The following is a 25,251-nucleotide window of genomic DNA, read 5'->3' on the forward strand; positions in this document are numbered from 1 at the left end:
TAAATAGATACACTACTTTTCTCTCCTGCTATAGCTAGTAAAATGATTTGTTTACATATTGCACTAGTAACTCCAAACTCCTGTAATGGAAGGGGGTAACAGTGTTTCCGAGTATAGCCAGGTTAATGTTAAAAATGTTGGTAAAATAAAGTGATGTCCCTGTATATTTAATTGAACACTTTCCTCATCTGACTAACAGGCTGCTAAAGCAGTCCATTATAATTGTAAATAATAACACTTAGTATGAAACAGGAATACCTAAATTAGTGCTGCAGTTTCGACCAACAAGAAATTAGACCGATTAGGCCGATAGAGGACGAGTTGGATATGAGCTGAGATCATGTTGAAAGGCTTGAACCATAAAATGTAGGGAAAGACGCTGGACCAGCTGACCTCTTTGGTCATTGTTATTTTCCCAAGCCTCTCAAGCTGAGATCAAAGTTCATGGACTCTGAGTGAAAGTTCTGGCTGGTGACAATACATGAAAGATGCCTTATGCTACCAGTAGTTCCGTATAAATCTTCTCTTACGTGCGAGTTTGCGCAACGTTCTGGATGTCATTAAAAGAGATATTTCAAGTGTTGTCACAATTTCTCAAACTCACAGTCATGCTGGGGAGCGCACCGTTAGTTCAATTACTAATGCATCGGCTTTCTACGTCACAAAGCATGAGCTCGTTTCCTGGTGAGTTCAAATAGAATGTGGAACCCGTTTCACAATGTCAACAAATTACAGATTAATAATGTACAAATCACACGTAAAAATACAAATGCTTATAAACTCTGTTTCACAATGCAGTCTTATTAATTTTTAAACTTAGAAACGTTTTACAAAATCAGTTAAAGAAATCTGAATCGTGAAACGGAAACAATACAAATCACATTTTACCTCAAATTCAGTTTTTTTATGTTGTTGAAATATTCATATATAACCTTTCAAGTAGTGCAGAAATCCCAAACGTTCAATACTCAGTGTACATTTCACAGCGGCAATAAGTTTCAGTGAACTGCAGAAAATTGCAGGAACACCACAAAAGAGTTATCTAGAATCAAACTGCACTTTATTAAAAAAATCTGATTTGTCAGAAAAGACGAAAAACTAGTGCAGTTAGACTCCAAACGGTGATTTTACTACAGAAGTTAAGGCAGATAAATTCCATATTGACTCAAAACGAACAGTTTTTCACATTCCCTGCAAAATTCTGCACTGAAACATAACTTAATCCTATATTTGAGAGGCTCGTGCGTAAAACATGGTAACTGACATTTCGGTAAAAAAGTGAGATATGCAGCGTATAATATTATGGTATGTGGCATTCTGCGTAGTTAGTTTTCAAACATCTCAACAGGTGGCAGAAGTATACAGATTTTACTTTCATGATAACTATACAAACTGTTACCTATTTAATAACTTCAAAACACTAAAACGTCACGTACCATGTTTTACTCCCGAATCCCTCATTTCATAATTTTTAGAAAGTGCAGTTTGATTCTAGACGACTCAAATTCAGGACGCGTGGCATTCTTTAGAAACTAAAAAAAAAAAAAAATGTTCAGTTTGCTTTTCTTTGTTCTTTATAGAATTAAAGTAATTTTAAGAATTAAATATGCTATTCATATAATTTTGCATTTGTGTATGTTTGTGTACTTTTTTTAATTTATTGTCTTAAATATACATTTAAAGTACTTTGTAGGATAAAAATTGTCCTTCTCCGTCTCCTTCACCTAATAATTGTTTCAAAGAAATATAATGATTGTTACTAGTCGTGAATTGTATAAATACAACCTGTCCAGGCAATAAGTTCATATATATCAAACATTATAAGTTATTATTATGCTTTAATAAAAAAATAGTCACTTCAAAATACCAAAGGTAATCACTTTTTTTGTGACTCCTGAAAAATTTACTCAAATGGATATGCGGAGTTTCTGGAATTGACGATTCATTTACAAATTCATATCAATGAACATATATTTCATCCTAAAATAGATTACATAAGCTCGATAAGTCATACTTTAACATATAAAATTGAAAATATCGGCAAGAAAATAAATATTTAAAAGTATCCAGACTTTGCTGTCTTGGCAACGCCAGAGTTTCGTGACGTCATTGATCTATTATGTCAATGCCTTGATTGGTCTAGGATTTAAATTCCATAGGAACCAGCAAATTCAACAGATTGGGAATCGTTCAGCATGAATCCTTTATTTATTTATTTATTTATTTATTCATTTATTTTTTATCTATTTATTTATTTATTTATCTATCTATTTATTTCTTTATTCATTTATTTATTTATTTACTGCATTTATTTATTTATTTTTATTTATTTATTTATTTATTCATTCATTTATTTATTTACTGCATTTATTTTTATTTATTTATTTATTTATTTATTTATCTATTTATTTATGTATTTATTATTTATTTATTTCTTTGTTTGTTTGTTTGTTTGTTTGTTTGTTTGTTCGTTCGTTCATACTAGGTTACTAATGACGTAATGAGGATAATATTTCCGGTTTGCTAGATATAGGTGAGGAAAAGACTATCTTCATACCGAAATCTTAGGACGTCCACGAATGTCGAACTGACACCCAGTACCCATCCAATGAAAAGCAATATAAATATGTTGTTTTGCGGTTAATCTTAACTTTTCCCTGTTGGATTTTTGGATATGATGTCCTGTATCTTGAAGCATTGCTTTGAATGAACTTTCTGGATGTCGGTTGTTGAAATCCACGGCTATGATACGGAAGCTGCGTTCTCCAGAAATCAGGCTCACTTCAGTTCTCTCCTCGTCCTGCCATCTCCAGTTGCCTGAAACATCACTGGTAATATCAGATTTCTGTGTTAACTTTTGAGCCACATTATATTTGATTATAGCAATGAATTCCTCAGTTAAATTTTTGTCTTATTTGATATTTTAAAATGTGATCGTAATCCGAGATTACGGATTTCCAAATGGCGGTCATATTCCGGAAATATCAGCAAAGATTGGCCCCTTACGTATTATTTCGTGGAGTGCTCAGATCGTTAATTTTCCCTCCCGTCTCCGAAATAAAGGAGTGTTCTGGAAATTTTTACTCACCCGGTATTATAGAAGAAGATTGATCAAAACACTTTGCTCAAAAAAAGTTTCTAGTCGGTATATAAACCAGAGTCTTTCGGGTGGAAAATCGTTTGCAAGCAAGTGGATGTTGAAATAATACAATTAGATTGCGATATACAATGCAAACACTCTTTACAGCTCTATCTCAGCAGGTATTGGCAATGTTCTTTTCTGTACTCGAATTATAGGATATTAGTACTCAGAAATATAAACTACAAGTGACACGTTATTAATACTTCGCGAGGAGGATTGCAACAATAATTTGTAAGGAAGAGGTACGAGTTAATTATTTGTAGTATTGCATGTTGCATACAAGCTTAAATGATTGTTATTTATGCTTTGTAGAAGTAATTGTTTTCAAACCTTCATCATGCCATCTGCTGCATTTATTTCAGCAGCCAGGGGGTGGAGAAAACAAGTGAATAATGGTAACCACGACACTTCATTAAAATACACTCGGTGCTAGCCAGAACTTGAGCACAACAGAATTGATTATTCATTCAGTTGTCTCTGCTTAACCTACGTCTTGTTTTTTTTTTTCGTCTGATAATTAACGACGCTATATCAACTACTAGATTATTTAGCGTCGATGTAGTTGGTGATAGCGAGGTGGTATTTGGCGAGATGAGGCGGAGGTTTAACCATGTGATTACCCGACATTCGCCTAACAGTTGGGGAAAAACTCTGAGAAACTCAACGAGGTAATTAGTTCAAACGGGAAACGAACCCACGCGAGCGCAGCTCCGAATCAATAGGCAACGTATACTGGTGGTCATGAGAAATCCCAAATGTTTATTGTTTCACGGCGACTTTAAAAGAAAAAAGTACAACTTATGTTGCTGTTGAACTTGGTTTAGTCGGCATACCCTGATGTTTATTTTTCACTCAAATTCCTAGTTAAGCTAGGCCTAGATCATTATTTCGATTTAATAGTTATTTATGCAACAAGTGGATAATTTTCACGAGTATCATAATAAGATTATCCACGAGTTGAATGCAACACTTTATGGCATCTTAGGAAATAAATTATGAAATAATTCGTTTTCTATAGCTGACAAAGTCTTCTTATGTTCGTATCGATTAGTTGCGCTTGTCATTGGCACTGAATAAAGAGAAATGAATGATCTTACAGGTATTACAAACTCTAGTTGTACCTTAGGTATCAAATTTTGTGTTACAAATGTTCCTTTAATTTTGTTAATATAGTTTCTCTGAACCACAGAACTGTTTTATGTGATATTACAAAAGTGATACAAAATTGTTAAACATTGGAAATAAACGATACGTTACTTTCTGTCCTGCATTTCATTTCTTGTTGCGTGGCGCGTAGAAGTGGTAAGCAAGATAGCCAGACTAGTTATTCAGTATTACGTCATAGAGAATACGTCATTGCTATTATTGGCACGCGTGCGATAATAAGCCGATTACGCACGATATCGGATGTAGTAACAACCTGTTTATAATGCTAGGATGGCATAAAAATATTTTATTGTGAATTTTTTTTTATTTCTCTCACGTGGTAGTGATTTTTCTTAAATAGAGAGTTGAAGGAACGTTTTATTTGTTGTTGTTATCGTTGTTTTGTGATTTTTAGTTTTCGTTATTAAATAAAATACTAATCCATCAGCGCATTTAGTAAACAAAATAGTACAAACGTGTGACATTGAATTGAGGGGAGCCTAGATTGGGCTCCTCGATGAACATTGCTAATAAGTATATACTTGCTGTGCAATGTGATTACAATTTTGATTACAGTATTAGGTTCATTGGAAGTCGGCTCTTGATTCCGGTGGGAAATGTAGACTTACTTCCGAGAGAGTAATGGTCGGCGCCTGGAACGTTTTCTAGTTTATTATAGAATTTCTTAGCTTGTGAATGTATGAACCGTATGACTGTGTCAGTACCAGTTTCTCTGTGTAGTTGGCTGTTACGGACAAACCAAGGAGAAATGAGCGAGGTTCGTAGGAGTTTATTTTGAAATGAAGTCGTACTACTTTGTTTTGTCTCGCCTTTTATTGTCAGAATTTTTAACATGTCAACGTTATAATAATACCTAAAATATATTTTATTAGTTATTGTGAAATAATATACAAAAACAAAAAAAAAACAATTAAAATGAAGTTGTAATTTAACCCAGTGATATTTCGGATAATTTCTTCAGAATTAATTTTCACGTTATAAATATTTACTGAGATTTATAACGAAATAATAATAATAATAATAATAATAATAATAATAATAATAATAATTGTGTGGAGTGTAGCATTATATGGGGCAGAAACATAGACATTACGACGAAGTGAAGAAAAGCGACTAGAAGCATTTGAAATGTGGCTATGGAGAAGGATGGAGCGTGTGAAATGGACAGACAGAATAAGAAACGAAGCTGTGTTGGAAAGAGTGGGTGAAGAAAGACTAATGCTAAAAGTGATCAGGAAGATAGAAGGGAATTGGTTGGGTCACTGGCTGAGAAGAAACTGCCTACTGAAGGATGCACTGGAACGGGAGAAGAGTTTGGGGCAGAAGAAGATATCAGATGATAGACATGCGGAGACTAAGAGGAAGGCAGAAAATAGAAAAGACTGGAGAATACTGGGTTTGCAGTGAACACTATGTATGAATGGAATAATAATAATAATAATAATAATAATAATAATAATAATAATAATAATAATAATAATAATAATAATAATAGCCTATATTTAAAAAAAGTTTTCTTCTTCTGCCTCTATTGTGTTTTTGATGAGTAGGTTTATTTTCTTTGGTCCATTCATTTGACAACATACATTTGCTGGCCTTTTTGGTCCTTTAGTCAGCACGACACATTTCATCACTGAGACAACACAGGACAGTACAAATACGTAATCCCTGGACCGAAGATAAATCTTTACAATTGTACACACCGGGCATCGAAGTAAATATTTCTCTTCTACTCCAGCTTCTCAGTTTTATTTTTTTTTCTTTCTTCCCTCTCCTCTTTCCGCTCCTCTTATCTATGTTCTTATGACATAATGGTTTATTATTTATTTTATAAACGTGCTAATATAAGCAGCAATAATGAACCATACAAGGAATTTTCTGGTTTACATCTATAGTTAGATATACAGTATGAATACGTGCGCTTCGACCTCTCTTTCTCGCATCCTTTCAACTAGGCACCGCAATCGCAGAAGCTGTGTGCGAGGTGCGGCCACTCTGGTGATGGTGAACGTGCTAATAATAGACGCGGGGTGTCCCTGAGTTCCGTGTCAGCGCTACGCCCCCGCAGGTGTCGCAGCTGAGTCACAGCGTGACCGTTAGAGCCGCTGAACATCAAGGCTGTCGTTTTTGTAAAAATTTCGCAGCGGCAAAAAGATAATCTTACTTCTTGTCTCGCTTTTTAGAGTGTCGCGTTCGTCTTTGTGCCGCGAGCCGAACAGATCAAAAACGAAATGCTCCTCAAAATGCCGTGATGACACTGCGATTAAAATTCAATTTTAATGTCGCAACCGATTGTTCTTCTTTAATTTTCTGTGTCGTTTGTCTCCACGTTTTTCTTTTCCTTTTATTATCGACTTTTGTTTTATTTTATTCGTACATCCGAGTTTTATTATTTGTTTATAATGGTCCGTAACTTTCATTTTATCTTCCCTTCAGTCTTTGTGATTCTCTTTTCTCATTCGGCATCTTAACTCTTAAATAGGATTGCCAGATATTCCGATTTTGACGTGATTTCCCTATATTTTATAGTAGGGGAAACTCGGCTAATTCCGCAGTACAAGTAATTCAGCAGTAGTGCATATATGATTTTACTGCGGATTTACAATAGCGTGAACGTAAGTTTTGAGAGGCTGTCAACAGGAGGCATGTCCTCTGCAATACTATAGAAAAAATCAAGGATATCGATCGACACCTCTGTCGGCAATACAGTGAAACATCGAAAGATGGCTGTTTTTCGTGTTTTGCTACACAGCTGTGAAGAAAGTGAGCATTGTTACATATAAATTATTTCTTTTATGTTACTTTCATATTGTATTTCATAATTATTTACTACTGCGTAATTAGCCAAGTCCTATTGCGGATTTATCCGCACTGTTGCGGAATTACCCGAGTTGTTTTTTTTCAACTGTAATGTGTGTACAACTAAATGAATTTGCATTTTAATAGGTATCTTTATCTCATTTGGTAATGAAGGTTTCATCCATGTCTACATACCTTGATAATATTTTTCAATAAATATTTTGATAAAAATATGATAGATTTATTCTTAATATTGCGGAATTAGCCGAGTCTCCCGTACAGTTTCCCGGTTCCCGATTTGAAGTTCAATATTCCCTCCTTTGTACTTGATATTTAGTTTGCATTGTATTTCTTTACATTCCATGGTATCCGTACATCGCGTCACAGCTAGAATGTAGAACATGTAAAAAATCTTAATAGTACTACAAAGTCTTAATTCATAGTTACAGTCTGGTTGAAGTATATAATTTTGTATTTGTATTTGTTTACTTTCCATGACATTCGTACATCGCTTCACAGCTAGAATGTGGGACATGTAAAAAATATTTTAATAGTACTACAAATTCTTAATTCATAGTCACAGTCTAGTTGAAATACATACAGAAGAGTTTTACAATATACTACGTAGTACAACACAAGGATTTAGTATTGATACTTAACACAAGACAGAAATATTCATGCAGTGTTGTTGAATGTCCTGAATTCATCTGCAGAATAGAAGACGTGAGAAATTAGGTCTTCTTTAATCTTATGTTTTGAGTTTGATTTTTTATATCCGTAGGGAGGCTATTAAAAATAGCACTCTTTTTTGATAGCACGATAGACTTGCCGATGAAGTATGAAAGACCTTCTCTTAACGAGTATATACTTCGAACTGCTGAATTAGTTACAAAGTTTTCACGATTACATAAGAAGAAGTTTAATTTACTTGTAAACTTATTCTATTTAAATTTTCTATGGCTATTTCATGAAAGAAATTATTATTTCATACATTTTCTGCCTTAAATTCTCCCCGGAGTTCTTTTCGGTTCCTATCATCAATGATTGGTCTGTTTATCGATAATCGATTACTCGTAAGGTCGAATCCAATCGAAGCGCGTTATACTCGATTGACCTTACTTGAATTGAAGTGATCTGGCAGCTGTAATAGATGCAGTACCGTTTTAGTGAAGCGGAAACTTCAAGTTTGTGTTAATTCCAAACTTGACTGTAAAGAATTTTATAATACTATCAAAAGTGATCTGAGAAAATATTGAGGGGTGCTTGATCTTCAGAGAAATATGGACAGTAGCTGAATTTCTCGTGTAATGCAATTTTATGTAAGTGATAAATGGATGTTTTTTGTTATAATAACTGTTAAAAATAGTTCTTCTTCACATAAATATATTGGCTACTTGAAAACAAAGAAAATATAGGGATATGAAATGGTAAATAATTTCATATGTCGATTTCTCTATTATTTGACTAAGAAAATAGAAATTTTCTCTGTTTCTAGCAAAATTCTTTTGGTAACCCTACTCTTAAATTATAATTTTATTGTTTTTTTGTTTATTGCTCTAGTGATATCATTTCATTTTTTTGTTTTCTTTGTACAAATTTTGTCAGTCTAGTAAAGCGACTGGAATAAAACAAAATTCTATTTCTTAGCAACTTTCCTTCTAGTTACTAGCCGAAAATTATGACGACTCTAACCTCTTTTGGGGCTCTTGCGTCAGTAATTCTGATTGGACGTTCGTTGACCTGTACCGAGGCGTGTGGACATGAGGCCAACAGTCGGCTGGTCGGCTTTGACCCTTCATGGGCTGTCGCGCCATGGATTAAATAGGAAGACATGCTGAGGATTTTATTTCTATTTAAAATTCATCGCTCTCGACCGAGTTTGAACCGCAAACCTTAGATCCAACGGCTAGCATAATACTCCGCTAGACTGAGGAAGACGAGCAGTGTGAAAGGATCGATTTTTGATACGGATGATGATGATGTGAGATGTTTTTACCATCGTGTTCCGGAAGCTCAGTTAAGTAACACATTGACAGCAGTAGCTAGTATGAATGGATGCAGGTGATAGTCAATTATTCAACATGGAACGTTCTGTTGTCGGTCACCTAAAAATGAAAGTAAGCGGAAAATCATAAGCAACGCTTCCAAGCCGTCTAGCCTACATGATATTGTCACGCGACAGGACACAATCTAAATCAGGTTAGAAAGTTTCCAGGCTTTTCGTCCTCTTCTATTTAATAAAGTAAAACACTCGAGACTAATTAGCTATTCAATGTTCTGCTCCTGTTTTAACCCTCCAAGAGTAATCGACCTGTAAAATATGATGTCGTGGTCTGTAGATGTGATATTTTAATGAAAACTTTATGATCTGAAGAGCAGATTGTGAAATCCCCAGATTACAGGTGCTGGAAATCAGTTATATTTCTAATCACTTGCCATAAATGTGTTGTCATTAAGTTAATATATCAATTGCAACTATTGGCTTTGGATCAGTGACGCATTTCTAGGCATGAGGTCCTAAATTTGAATCAAAATATTCCCAGATTTGTTTTCATTTTCACTCACTCACTCACTCACTATTTCATTCATTTACTCATTCATAGTTTTCTGCATAAGGGCAGGTATTTCACTGCAAACTCAGCATTCTCCAATATTCCCTATTTCTCATTTTCCTCTTCGTCCCGGCATCCGATCCATATGTCGTAATGTCGTTCATCAACTGATATTTTCTTCTGCCCCGAATTTTTCTCCCGTTCAACATTCCTTCCATTGCATCCGTCAGTAGGCAGTTTCTTCTCAACCAGTGGCCCAACCAATCCCTTTTTCTCTTCCTGATCAGTTTCAGCATTATTCTTTCTTCACTAGTCTTTCTAGCACAACTTCATTTCTTAATCTCTATGTCCGTTTCACACACTCCATTCTTCTCGATATCCACATTTCAAATGTTTCCAGTCGTTTGTCTTCACTTCGTCGTAATGTCCATGTTTCCGGCCCATACAGTGTCACACTCCACACAAAGCATTTTTAGTTTCTCATTTAGTTCTTTTTGCAAACGTCCACAAAGAATGCTCCTTTACGCAGTAAAATATAATATTTTTTATTACTTCAAGTAGGCTATATGTAATATACCGTACCTTCGAATTTTACATGATAATACTGTATTATTTACATATGAATTGTGACTTTTTTCTTTTTCTCCTTTACGGAGAAGGGGCCCGAAGGCTTGCATCGTAGTCTAAGACTTACAAGTATTGTATTTTTAGCACAAGGATCGCGCTTTTGTACGAATACAGCATGGTGCACCATAAACTTAACCTGGGCTATGATGGTAATGAAGACAATGACATATAAATGAATAACGGCGAAATGAGTTCGAGGTCCAACGCCGAAAGTTACTCCAGCATTTCTGCTTAAGTTGGTTGTGTGAAAACCTCGGAAAAAATCTCAGCGAAGGAAGTTGTCCCAACAAGGACTTGAACCCGGACCCGCTCCTTCCACAGTGAGACATGCTGTTATTCCACAGTGGTGGATTAAGTTGTCTTTGTTCTATAAATCTCATAGGATATATCGAGAATCGAACCCGGTGTTCTCTGATGAGAAACAGGAGCCATCAAGGAAACTGGACCTTCTGTGAATTTGTGATATAACTCTGTATTATACAGCAATTATGTGGCGAGTGACTGTAGGTAATGGACAGTGAACCATTGATCTGTGAGAGTTTCTGAATTATGCCACATTCACTTCGCAGGTATTGTGTAACTAGTTCAGTCCGTCAGGCCGTGAAATTATTATCTAGTATGGCTTTATGGAATAACTGAAGCATGCACTAGCTCCAGTTCACCATTCGGCACACAACTGAGCCTGTAATTATCTCGCAGAGATTCTTTTGTTGACTTGAAGAATCTCTGCTTCTGGCGTTTGGAAAGCTGATGTTAGACGTATCAATTGCTCTACTTTCTTGCACTTCCTTCACACTGTATTAGTTTTGGTCATGACGGAAACACTATCATTTCATATTACAATTTTGCACATTTTAATTGAAAGCAAACAAAAGAGAAATTGTAGTTATCTGTATAGCATTGTGATAGTAATATCCATACAAGGAAGAATATTTACTCCATGTTAGTAGTTCTTTCTGTGTATGAAGTAAAAAGTAATAGTCAGTTTTTTTATAATGTAGTCTGGAGCGAATACAATCATATTGAATCTATTAAAATGAAAATTTGAATTTATTGTAATTGAGGACCGTTTTTGCAAAACTTGCTAACTGCAAAATTTGCAAAATTGAGATTTTGATGGATTCGTTAACATAAGGCAGGCCTCTACATGATGTTCAAAGCGTCTTAGTAAAATTGGGTTATTTCTCTTCATTGTAGTGTATCAAAGTGTGATCGTTTTTTCAAAACTTGCTTTCTGCTATAAGCGAGAGTTACAGCAAAACTTGCTTACTATAGTGTTTTGTCTCTACTGTAAAATTTAGTTTTTTTTTTCAGTTAGGAAGTTTTGCAAAAACGGTCCTCAATTACTAATTACTTACAGTGTTGCCAGAAAGTATAGGGACACCTTATAATCCTTATAAAAATATAATATATTACTCTTTAAATTAATAAAGATAAAATATTTGTAAAGCATTTTCTTTATGGATGTCCTAGCAGTTTCTAAGGTTTGAAATTTTGTTATTAGTCGGTTCATCTGTAACTGTTGAATGTATCTTCGGTTCTTTGGATCACAGCGGTAGGGGGGACGTAGTTGTGCAAATCTCATAGTTATAACTGCCTCCATTCAACAGTTACAGATGAACAGACCAATAACAAAATTTCCACTTTTTTTTTTTACTTCAAATCTTGCAAACTGCTAGAACATTCATAAAGAAAATTGTTTACAAATATTCGATCTTTGCTAATTAAAAGAATAACATATCCTACATCATTCAGCGACAGTTGAGAATCGTGCACCAAATAGTTACTCATTTATTTTCAACTTTAATACTGAAAACGTAAGATTTTTATTTTGTTTGAAAAACATAAATTTTCTATAAGGACTAACACACATCATATAAATACCGAAATTGCACTAGTAATTAGTCTTTCCTATTGTTAATCAACAGTTAAAAACATTGTTAGTTTCTCTAATAATTTAAGGCCAGGGCAGCATTTTATAAGAATTATAAGGTGTCCCTAAACTTTCTGGTAACACTGTATACACATTTAAAATATATACTTTGCACCCAGTTCGTGGGGCAGTTCCATTTTTTTAATATTGTACTGGAAAATAAGTAATATAATTAGAATTTAAAGCAAAATTGAGGGAAAACACTACTAGCTGAAAAAAAGAAGAGAAATAAAATCTATACAAATAAAAAGTTAAATAATGAAAGGCTTCAGTTTAGAAATGTTATATTTAATTATCTTGCTGAAAATGTTATTATTAAGGTTACTTAATTCTGGATTTATTTTAATGAAGTAGTTGTATAATCTTGGTCCATAATATGAAGAATTATTTTGTGAAGATTTTCTATTGTATTTTGCTTCAAGTAAAAGCGATTATACATTTCGCCTAGTATTATGGGATAATTATATGTCAGCGATTCTCAACCTTTTCCAACGACGTGCCATTACTTTTAATTCAGGACATTACCTGTACCATTAACAAAATTTATTATGGGAAACGATGTGTGTCGCTCCTAGGAACATAATAAACGTTTGTATGATCCAATAGCAATAATTGTTTTACATATTTAGGCGTGTTTAATTAAGAAACAAATACTATTTGAATTTACTCAATAGAGTATTCCATAAAATATATACAGAAAACAATTATATGCTTTTATATTTTATTATAATTTATATTTTTATTTCATACTTTCAGTACCACCCAGCAGTGGATCACGTACCACCAGCGGTACGCGTACCATAGGTTCTATGTTATATTTATATTTTCAACGGGTTTTGTATAAAAACGAAATCAACAGAATTAAATTGTAGATTTGTTTAATATTATGAACACAGATTTCTTAAAAAAAATCAACAGATTGGGTAATCAACAGGTTTTGACAAAAAAATTTTCATTATTCTTTTCTGAAGCAAAGACAACGGAATAAGATACGATTAGGCTATAAGTTGCATATGAAGATTGATCAAAATCAATTCATTGTGTGTTAATCAAATTCTGTGTTTGTGTATGTATGCAGTTCAAGACAGATTTCATATTTATTTATTACACTCTTATTATTATTATTATACTTATTATTATTATTATTATTATTATTATTATTATTATTATTATTATTATTATTATTGTATTTAACAAATATATTTTCTCCTTATTTGCAGGACCACATACAGGAAGTACTGGATAAATGGACACAAATCGACGACGAAATTTGGGCTAAAGTGATCGTACTGGAAAGGAATCGAAGAGTAGCCAAGGCATACGCGAGAGCCCCCGTCCTCACAATCAACGGCTCAGACGATGGATTTGACGGCTTCCGGTAAGTGCTGCAGTTAATCACCTGTCTCTTTATCTGAACCGATCTCAAAGCAGAGAACATGTTCAGCATTTCGTATTAGACCGTTACCTTAGAAACCTATAGAGTTAGTTACTTTTGTTGTGTACAGTTTCTTACATTTTTTAAATGTACTCTAGTGTCGCAGTTAAAACATTGCGCTGCAACTTGCAAGGTCTTGGGTTCGATTTCCCATAGAGTCATGAATTTTATGCTTTGATCAATTTCTTCGGGTCGTAATGTGTCCCTGAGGTTCATTCAGTCTCTTAACAGAAATGAGTGCACTATTCTACCGATTTAGTAGAATGCGTTTGAGTCAAAAGAAAGCAGAAAACAGTACAACGTGGTCTTTTGTTATGACGAGAATCCAAGCCCCCACATACCGGTAAGACATCATGTCACAAACACTTTCAAGTCTGAGTATTTCTCACGAAGTAAATATTATTCAACGCCTTGAAAACGACAAAAATGTTAAGGATATTGCTGGAGAATTTAAGGTAATATTCATTTACTTCTTTAATTATTATTTGCTCATTTGTTTATTTAATTAGAATATGATACGTCAAAATCTAATGTGGTATTGAAGTGTAAACAGACAATAACAGCGTATTCGGAATCTCACCGGACCGGTGGACATCAATGACGTCACGCTGCAGCGAAATAGGAACAAAACTGCTGGAAGGTTCAATGGCTATCATGGCGGCTGTACAGGTTGTTGTCTGTGCTACGCTAGCAAAATTTTGCGAAATTTCCGTACTGTCATCTCGTTCAAAGAAAAGAGAGCATAAACAATTTATTTCTTGAACCGGCAGTAATAACTGGTCCGTTGACATGTTCGCTCATAAGCCATTAACATATATTTTTTTACGTTGTGCTCATTACAAACAATACAGCAGAACCAAAGCAGAACACACCGCCATGACTCAACAGTGCACGATATCATTTGTCTGCTAATTCCCGCCCTTATACAATTTATTTATTTATTTATTTATTTATTTATTTATTTATTTTATTCATTCATTCATTCATTCATTCATTTACACTTGAGCTACATTAGGCATTGCAGCCCGAAAGAGCAGAAGCTCGTCAGAACCAGTCGGATTCACTGATGGAGGCTGATGGATACTGCCATCAGCTCTGCAAGCTGATGGAATCGGTGCGACACCGGTGGAGCATCAGTGACGTCATCGTTGAAATTCGAAACACCGTGATGCCATCAGATTGCTCAACGCTGAGATTCGGTATACGCTCTAATGTACTTCATCTGGAATGGCTAACTAGGCGAGAAACAATGAGCCACCCCTCTTTTAGGAGGCCTTGCCCTTTAAGGGACAAAACGGCTAAATTAATTAATTCATTCATTGATGATATGTCGTCTATATTAAAGTTACATCAGATTCATTTTTTATATAATGAATTAACAACTCTTAAATACCCATTCACTGTCCCTAATATTACTTGACTTTCATGCTCTATCTCAACATGATGCTTGCCGTTTGCAGGAGACTTGCTCTTCGTGTTATGTTTAAGTAGGTAAACATTGGCTTTCTCCTATATCGTCGGAGCAGTGTACCAGGGTTATGTCCTTGAGAATAAAGATGGCGAGCACGTAGGACTGACAACTACTGCTAGTAATGCCAATTGTCTGTAAAGGGCAAAGCCTTAACCTTTCACTATGCTTTGGGCCTTTATGGCTGTAATAGCGAGAACTTTACTTTTCCTATGGGAAATCGAACCCAAGACCTTGCGCTTGCAGTGCAATGTTTAGGTTTAATAACCTGTGTATCTGAAGTAGTGTAATATATTACTAGTCAGCGATGTATGCAATGAAAGGGAAAGGGACTGGCCACTCTACCCCATTACCTACTAGCTTAGTTGCCTTATGATTGGTGCCTCATTGGTGTCACTTGTGAGGTTCAGACCTGTCTTTGGACAGTTGACTAAACAATAATAAAAACCGGAGTAAACAGACATAAGTAAATCAAAAGAATAGCTTAGTATTTCCGAAAGTACTCCTCAACATTAAGACAGCCTGTATGGATCGTATGCAGAGACTATGAGGAAGGCGGAAAATAATAGGGGAGATTGGAGCATTCCGGGTTTGCAGTGAAGGACGTGCCCTTGAACAGAAAACTATGAGTGAATGAACAAGAACACAGCCCCAATATGGCAATGGATGGTGATGCAAAAATCCCATTTCTTATGTAATAATTCAGTGCCATGACTTTTAATAATATTATGTATGTATTTATTAACACTACAATTGGGCATACACCCGGTGGCAGTGATATATAATACACAATAATTACAATTACAGAAATAAAATAAAATAAACCTAAATGAAATAAAATAAAATAAATGTAAATCTATAAAAAAAACTATTCCATAATAACGCCTACGATAAGCAAAAGTAAACCTAACTTATAAGTACTTCTATTTCACCCAACTATTACCAATTTAAGTAATTACATATCACCTTAATTAATTACATAGCAACTTAATTACATATCATCTTAATTAATTATATATCAACTTAATTAATTATATATCAACTCAATTAGTTACATGACACAACTTAAATAGTTACACTGCACCTCCAATTACATTTTCAGTCTAATCTTCTCAACCTTTCCTTAAATGTATTGATTTTAAGAGGACCACCCTGAAAGATTGCCGCAGGTAAGCTGTTCCAGTCTACTATTGTGCGGTTAACAAAGGAAAATTTTCCCACGTCCGTTCTTTGTTTTCTTCATTTAAGCTTCCTAATATTATCAGCCCTTCCTAGGTATGATGGTGTTGCTAATCTAGCATTGATATCGGTCCATGCTTTGTGTCCCATTTGTGCCTTAAACAATGCGGTGAGTCTGGTTTTTCGTCGCCTTGATTTGAGAGGTTCCCACCCTAAGTCTTTTACTATCTCCTCACCATGTCCCTTCCCCATTTTGACATATTTTGCTGCTTTGCGTTGGACCTTTTCTATTGAATAGATTTGGTTTTGTCTGTACGGATTATGTAGATAATGAAGATATTGAAGAAAATACGATCAGTTAAAATTAGCTCTTACTTTTGAGAAAACCAATACGTTATGCTGGGGGTTGTGTTGCCTAGAATTCCTGTGCATGTCTACATTCTTATTTTAATAGCTACAGTATATTTGTGTGCCTAGTACCAAACACACAAGCACTGCATGTCACTTACTTACTTACTTACTTACAAATGGCTTACTGCATGTCACTTACTTACTTACTTACTTATAAATGGCTTTTAAGGAACCCGAAGGTTCATTGCCGCCCTCACATAAGCCCGCCAGCGGTCCCTATCCTGTGCAAGATTAATCCAGTCTCTATCATCATACCCCACCTCCCTCAAATCCATTTTAATATTATCCTCCCATCTACGTCTCGGCCTCCCTAAAGGTCTTTTTCCCTCCGGCCTCCCAACTAACACTCTATATGCATTTCTGGATTCGCCCATACGTGCTACATGCCCTGCCCATCTCAAACGCCTGGATTTAATGTTCCTAATTATGTCAGGTGAAGAATACAATGCGTGCAGTTCTGTGTTGTGTAACTTTCTCCATTCTCCTGTAACTTCATCCCGCTTAGCCCCAAATATTTTCCTTAGCACCTTATTCTCAAACACCCTGAACCTATGTTCCTCTCTCAGAGTGAGAGTCCAAGTTTCACAACCATACAGAAGGACCGGTAATATAACTGTTTTATAAATTCTAACTTTCAGATTTTTCGACAGCAGACTGGATGATAAGAGCTTCTCAACCGAATAATAACACGCATTTCCCATATTTATTCTGCGTTTAATTTCCTCCCGAGTGTCATTTATATTTGTTGCTGTTGCTCCAAGATATTTTAATTTTTCCACCTCTTCGAAGGATAAATCTCCAATTTTTATAGTTCCATTTCGTACAATATTCTGGTCACGAGACATAATCATATACTTTGTCTTTTCGGGATTTACTTCCAAACCGATCGCTTTACTTGCTTCAAGTACAATTTCCGTGTTTTCCCTAATCGTTTGTGTATTTTCTCCTAACATATTCACGTCATCTGCATAGACAAGAAGCTGATGTAACCCGTTCAACTGCATGTCACTGATACACTAAATTCATCTCCTCCACTTTTTTGTGTTATTTGTGGTAAAGAATCTGAGGGCGGCAGCGTTCTCATAGCGCAAGTGATTTCCTGGCTGCCTGTAGAGCACAATGGCGTACCCAGTTCCCACATGGATTACGTTACAACCAGGCACGCCACCGCAAGTCTTTCCCACTCCCCCACCTGCTTTCCCAACACGAGATTAAGAAATCTCTGATATGAACAATAGCCCAGAATCTTCCAGGGGAGGTGCAAGTTGCTAATTTCAGTCTCTGCATTTTCTCATCGTGTTCGAACGTTGCATTGCATTCGCCCAGAGATACGAATTATTCCGTGTAATTGGTTATGTCGGATTTCTACTCTAAAGACCCCAGTTCGCATCCCAGCAAATAAATTCGGAATCTGTGACGAGCGAAAATATTATTTCCTTCCGCGAATTTGAACATTTTTGTGAATTTTTTATCGTTTACGCAAAAAAAAAGTGGTATTTTACGCATATCTTACTAAAAATTAACGTCACTGTTATTTAACAATATTGATCTCTTATACAGTAATGGGTTTTCCCTGGCCTAAGTAGGTGTACATTTTGACTCTGTCATTTCATTACACTGCCCTTATATACAGTAAGTAGATTCATCTTCCTTGCAAAACAAAATAAAGAATGCTTTCCAACTATTTCCTTTGTTTAGTGTTGAGTTAATTGTACAGCTTCACACATCTACTATTATAAAGCTACTTTGGAAGATTGTGAAGTTAGGACCACCACATTAAATTAGTGATGTTACAAAACATCATAGCCATGGATTTCAGTTATATGAGAATAGCATTGTTATATAGAGTGTTAAATAATATGTAGGAATCCTTTGGGGAATGGATAGAAGGTCTAAAGACCAGCAAAAAGTTTCTTGTAAATGTATAAACATTTTCGCTTTGATTTTTTAATTACAGATACTTTTAATTTCTGTACCTCAGAACGAAAAGGTTGGAAGTCCAACTTTAACGATTTTGAGAATTTCTTCCTCTATCAGCTGGAGAAAAATGGAAGTGCACAAAATCCATATTCTGTTTAAATTCGGATGTCAAAAGATGGAAGGATCATTGCTCTTCATTTACTTTCATTGTGTTTTTTATGCTTTCCTGAAAAGTTATGTTTTTGTGACTTCCATCCATTTCGCTCTGAGGTACAGAGTTCATACTTATTTGCTTATTACAATTTACTTTTTACTTCTTTGTTATCAAAGTCTATGCATAATTCTACAGATAGTCCTCAAAATGGCTACCATGAGTTCCATTAAGTATATTTACAAGCTTCCAACGCCTCAACATGGACTATCTTACTCTTTTCCATATACTATGGCCTGTTTCATATGTTGACGTTCTTCAAATGCTAGCCAAGAATCTCAATTTTCTCAATAGGGCCTCAATTGCTTTTAAATCTATAAGCTCCCACTCTCTTTTGTTTTTCGTTGCCATGTGACAGTAGTGAGTAGATCATCTTTTTTTTACACGGCCTACTCATTTAATAAACATGACCCCCTAATATGAGAAATACGAAATACATATAATTAAAAAACACAAAGAGAAATTGATTATAGGCCTACATGAACTTTTTTGTTCTGTTCTTGGATCCTCTATTCATTCCCGAAAGCTTTTTCGCATATCAGTAACAGTTAACACTCTGTAAGGCAGATTTTCTGAGAGTACATCGAATGTCATTAGAATTAGACTTTTGGGTAATCCACCGTGTCCTATAACTTGGCATTTCCAAAGTTCCAGAACGACTTATAGGTTCCATCATCAGGTTAAGATCAGAGTGATTGCCTACTCTGGTCTTGCCCTGATGATGGAACTTGTATGTAGTTTCGAAACGTTGGAAAGTTCAAGTTCCAGGACGCGGTGGATTACCCAAAAGCCTAATTCTAATCACAGTTACTGTAAAAGCCTATACCTCGAATGTAATTGCTTTATTCCTTTATTGCTTCACGATCTCTGCTTTGTATTAGTCCGACAAATTAATATTCTGTATATGAACTCTTTAGGACTCTGCAAACGATCTGTAGTCGGCCAAATTTCTCTTTTGCATATTTGTATGCAATCAAGGCTCTCAGTTGTTATTAATATCGGTAAGTATCGAATTTCCTTATGAAAGGATTCGAAACATTTATTAAAATTATCACATTCCGTAAATAGAGAGTTCTGAATATTTTAGCAAGGAATGATGGAAATTTAATTACTAGCAGCTTTCTAGTAGTTGCAAGCAGTCTGGTCTATTTAATTACCATTCTGTACCTACACAGACTCCTCTGCAGCCACTGAGTTGATGGTAGCAGGGCAATTTATGGAAATAAATTTCACGTTAGGAAGCAGCTGCCAGGAAGCGTTTATGGCTGTTATTTCAGGTACTCATGTTCACGGAGATTGCACATTATACTGGAATTAGTTCGATTTGAAATCGTGCTGTGAAGTCAGTCATTTTTGGTATAAGATGGTAGGATATCTGTATCACATACACGTTGCAACTTTCTCGGCTCAACATCGTCTATTAATCTTCGCTGTAGCCCAAGTAATGGCGTATCAGGCTACAAATTATCATTCGCAGGTTCAAGGAACTGAGCTCTAAAGGCACTTATTAGGCTAATGCAAGAAAAAGATAGCGATGAGAGTCATAACAGTAATAATAATAATAATAATAATAATAATAATAATAATAATAATAATAATAATAATATCAAAATAATATCAAAATAAATAATAAAACACAATAACCTCAAAATCCGCCATTACGGGAAAATTTTGGCGAACTACAGTTTGAAAAACTAACGATGACTTAGACCATTGATATGATTCCATTGTGCTTCTTCAAAATTTTGACGTGGGCAAGAAGTGACAAGGAAATTTTACCTGAAACCTTATGGCAGGAACAAGCTCCTTTCACGTCCTTCAAATTTAGGACACAGGACCTTCAACTTTACTTCTTTCCCAAAGGAAATATGCCTAGGATTTTATCAACAGTAATCTTACTAGAGGTTTTGATTTATCTAGAGAAAGTCAAAACTCGAGTGGGATTTAATTGGCTATTATACGATTAGAAAGAGTATATACAGATTAGAAGAAATAAAGTACTCTAATACAATCAAATATTAATTGACTTACGAAAATACCAAACTGTCTTCAAAATAATGTATTATCGTACCATCTCATTATTACAAATATTCCGCTAGATGGCAGTAGTGTGTTATGATCAGTTGTTCTCTTGTTACCAGTTGTGCCTACTATACAATCTTCATTGAACTCTATGGACGATTACTAGTCAAGCAGGCTTTGTTGATTCAGGTTCATTTTTATTAAATAAGTTGCATTCCATTTCAGTTATAAATATATAATAAACAATCTCTGATACGTGACTATCTATAATCTCATACAGCAGAAGCTATAACATAACCTAAATAATATAAACAAGATAAATTTATTTTTTATTTTAGTAGATTATTTTACGACGCTTTATCAACATCTTAGGTTATTTAGCGTCTGAATGAGATGAAGGTGATAATGCCGGTGAAATGAGTCCGGGGTCCAGCACCAATAGTTACCAGCATTTGCTCTTATTGGATTGAGGGGAAACCTCGGAAAAAACCTGAACCAGGTAACTTGCCCCAACCGGGAATCGAACCCGGGCCACCTGGTTTCGCGGCCAGACACGCTAACCGTTACTCCACACTTGTGGACAACAAGATAAATGATAGAAAACTTGTAATTAAGGATGACGAAATAAATATTAAATATTTTAAAAAGTACAATTATTGAAAGAACAATGTTGGCAAACAAAGAGGCGATAAGAGGTGATGAAAACAAACAAATGCTAGGGAGGTGATAAAATTATAGGATAAGCAGCCATGATAAGTTGAAACGCGTCATTCCACACCGGTTTATTGGTCAAAAGTAGTGTGACGTAGTAAAAGTAGGCTATAATATTCACTCTAAAAAGTGTAACACTATCGGTCGGGTCTGGACCCTAAACTTCGAATACAACGGAAAGAACGATAACCATTATACCACAAACGACGACTGGTAGTTAACTATTTATGATGAGGTGTGAGACGAATAACATGAGCAGACTTGCGGTTGAATGTGAAAAATAATTCTGTTCAATCTGCTTAGCTATATTAATGAAAGCGTCGTGTCGGGTTGTGAAAATGAATAATAAGTATTCGTTGTTCTGTAGACAGAGTTGGCTTCAGAGTATTCAGTAACGACACTCGAGCCTTTCTAAAGGGGAGGATTACGTCCTCACTCTGTGCTCCGTTCTATCTTTTGATCCAATTAACACAAGGCCGTGGCGCGGCGGGCTTCTTGACTGACACAACACGCTGCTCCCCGCCTTTGCCCATTTACACCTGGCCTTCATTAATAGATAATAGGAAATGTAGGGCAGTAACACGTGTGTAATTGTGCACTGACGTGGGCAGCAAGTATGAAGCTCGAAGGCCAGCACGATATACATTAAGTATAATTTTTAACAAGGGATTAAAACATCCAGCTGTGGTGCTCGCAACGTGGGAAAGGAAGAAAAACAAAGAAACGAATCGGAGGTAAAGTAAAATCGGACCGTTTATTCCATGAATTTGTGATCGTCTTCAATGTGTCATTCATTCAAAATTTTCTGACAAAGTGCAAACCAAGTATTCTCCAAGCTTTCCTATTTTCCGCCTTTCTCCTAGTTGTGAAACTTCTCAAAATTCTCCTATATCACGGGTTACATCGGCTGCTTGTCTATGCGGATTGCGTGAATATGTTAGGAGAAAATCCACAAACGATTACGGAAACCACGGAAATTTTACTTCAACCAAGTAAAGAGGTAGGTTTGGAAGTAAATCCCGAAAAGACTAAGTATATGATTATGTCTCGTGACCAGAATATTGTACGAAATGGAAATATAAAAATTGGAGATTTATCCTTCGAAGAGGTGGAAAAATTCAAATATCTTGGAGCAACAGTAACAAATATAAATGATAGTCGGGAGGAAATTAAACACAGAATAAATATGGGAAATGCGTGTTATTATTCAGTTGAGAAGATTTTATCATCCAGTCTGCTGTCAAAAAATCTGAAAGTTAGAATTTATAAAACAGTTATATTACCGGTTGTTCTTTATGGTTGTGAAACTTGGACTCTCACTTTGAGAGAGGAACATAGGTTAAGGGTGTTTGAGAATAACGTGCTTAGGAAAATATTTGGGGCTAAGAGGGATGAAGTTACAGGAAAATGGAGAAAGTTAACACAACACAGAACTGCACGCATTGTATTCTTCACCTAACATAATTAGGAACATTAAATGCAGACGTTTGAAATGGGCAGGGCATGTAGCACGTAGGAGCGAATCCAGAAATGTATATAGAGTGTTAGTTGGGAGGCCGGAGGGAAAAAGACCTTTAGGGAGGCCGAGACGTAGATGGGAAGATAATATTAAAATGTACTTGAGGGAGGTGGGATGTGATGATAGAGAATGGATTAATCTTGCACAGGATAGGGACTAATGGCGGGCTTATGTGAGGGCGACAATGAACCTCCGGGTTCCTTAAAAGCCAGTCAATAAGTAAGTATATCACACTATGAATCTATATATAGATCTATAATTAAAACGCCCATTTTTGAATCTTATAAACACTCTCAGGGCCTGTAAAACTAATTTAATAACACCCAGTATATTGTAAGTCAAGTATTATAATAAACTCATGATGAGAAAAGCGAAAACAAAAGAAGAATTTTAAATTATGTTTGAAAGTAGACTGACTCCTTAGTTGCCACTGCTACCTAAGTCTTAAAAAAGGCATTAATTTTATGGCTCGTAGACGGGCTCCAATCTCGTTTCGTTCTACAAGAACGAAGACTTAATTCCCAGCTTCTTTAATTTGTTAAGATATTCTTTCCATTTTTATGTTATCTCGACATAATGGCACCACGGCTTCAGGTTTGTTTCTTGAGGAAAGCTTCTTCCAGATAAATGAGTATTGTGCAACACAGCAATCTCGAAAACAAAATAAATAAAAAAGTAATGGAGTAAATGGCAAAGATCAAACTTAATTAAGGAAAATATTTTTTTCATCTTACACAACTATTCAACCTTCTTCTTCTTCTTCTTCTTCTTCTTCTCTTGTCCTTCTTTCCTTCCCCAATTTCTTTTGCTCTTGTAGTTTTTTTTTCTTTTCCATTGCTCTTTCTCCACCGCATCTCTTTTCATTTCCCCCACCTCCGCCTTGCTTTCATTCTCTTTTCTTCTTCCTGCGTTCAAGAATCTACGTTTTGGTGTACTTGGAAAATTCATTTGCAGAATGAAAAGTTGCATATGTTCGGATCAAATTTCTGCACATTTAAAGGACAAAATTTAAATTATTTCAATAATTTATTATCATAATCCACCGCTCTCTTATATTGACTGAGCATATTGAAAATTAAACCAATGGCTTTCTCAAAACATGCTATGAAATGAATAATTTCAAGGGAAAAATTTTTAGGGGGCCGGGTATTGATCCCGGGACTCTTTGTTTAGCACATGAATGCTCTACCGATTGAGATATCCAAGAACTACACCCGACACCATCCCAGTTGTTCCCTTTATATTCTCACAACTGAAGTGGGCTGACAAGGTGCCAAAACCCAACTTTCAGTGCACACAAACTCTGTATGACTTGAATTGTGATATATACGTCACTGTAAGTACCGTCAAAGCGGGCTACTTTGACCCTTACGGTGTTACTTGAACCCAGAAGAAAAAAAATGTTTTCGTCGATGTAAAATAACATTTGGTGTCGAAAGTTGTGGTCTTTTTTCTCTGCAAACTTTCATCTGTACAAATATTTTCACCTAAGTTACTCCAATGGTAAGTAAACATTTTTTTCTTCTGGGTTCAAGTAACGCCTTAAGGGTCAAAGTAACCCGCGTTGACGGTACGTTAACAAAAAACCACAATTCAAGTCACACAAAGTTTGTGTGCACTCAAAGTTGGGTTTCTGGGTCCTTGTCATCTCACTTGAGTTATGTGGATATAAAGGGAAAAATTGGGACTGTGTCGGCTGTAGTTCCTGGAAAGCTCACTCGGTAGAGTATTCGTGCGCTAAGCGAAGGGTCCCGGGATCTATACTCCGGCCCCGGAATAATTTTTCTCTTGGAATGATTCAAGTCTGCTTCACAGGGAATTTTACCTGAAAGCTAGATTTGCATGCTATGAAATGTTTCATATAAAACAAATTTTATCTCGAAGAGGAAGCAAAATTGCAGTAAGCTTTTTTGTTTGAAATATCACGAAGAAATTAATGACATTATTTAAGTTCACCCTGTATATAAGTTGGTGAGTTTCTGATAATCAGTTTCTGAATGTGATCATGCCGGGAATAATTATTGTTTATGTACGATACGTATGTGAAAATGTAATCGTTTGGAAAACAAGGATATTAATAGGAAATTAACATTTCTTCAGTTGGAATAGGATCGTCTGTTTAATTATTAACTTAAGCTTATCAATAACGTAAGAA

At 35.4% G+C, this 25,251-nt stretch overlaps 1 protein-coding gene across 4 annotated transcripts in view; it reads left to right on the forward strand.

Moving 5' to 3' along the window:
• Positions 1 to 25,251, forward strand: part of exp (expansion) — a 541,237-nt gene that overhangs the window by 417,056 nt on the left and 98,930 nt on the right. For all 4 annotated transcript variants that reach the window (XM_069822437.1, XM_069822438.1, XM_069822436.1 and 1 more), the window contains exon 3: positions 13,441 to 13,598. In XM_069822437.1, the coding sequence (XP_069678538.1) occupies positions 13,441 to 13,598 (158 nt within the window). The remainder of the gene's footprint in view (positions 1 to 13,440; positions 13,599 to 25,251) is intronic.

Source organism: Periplaneta americana, chromosome 3 (genome assembly GCF_040183065.1).
Source record: "Periplaneta americana isolate PAMFEO1 chromosome 3, P.americana_PAMFEO1_priV1, whole genome shotgun sequence".
Lineage (NCBI taxonomy): Eukaryota > Metazoa > Arthropoda > Insecta > Blattodea > Blattidae > Periplaneta > Periplaneta americana.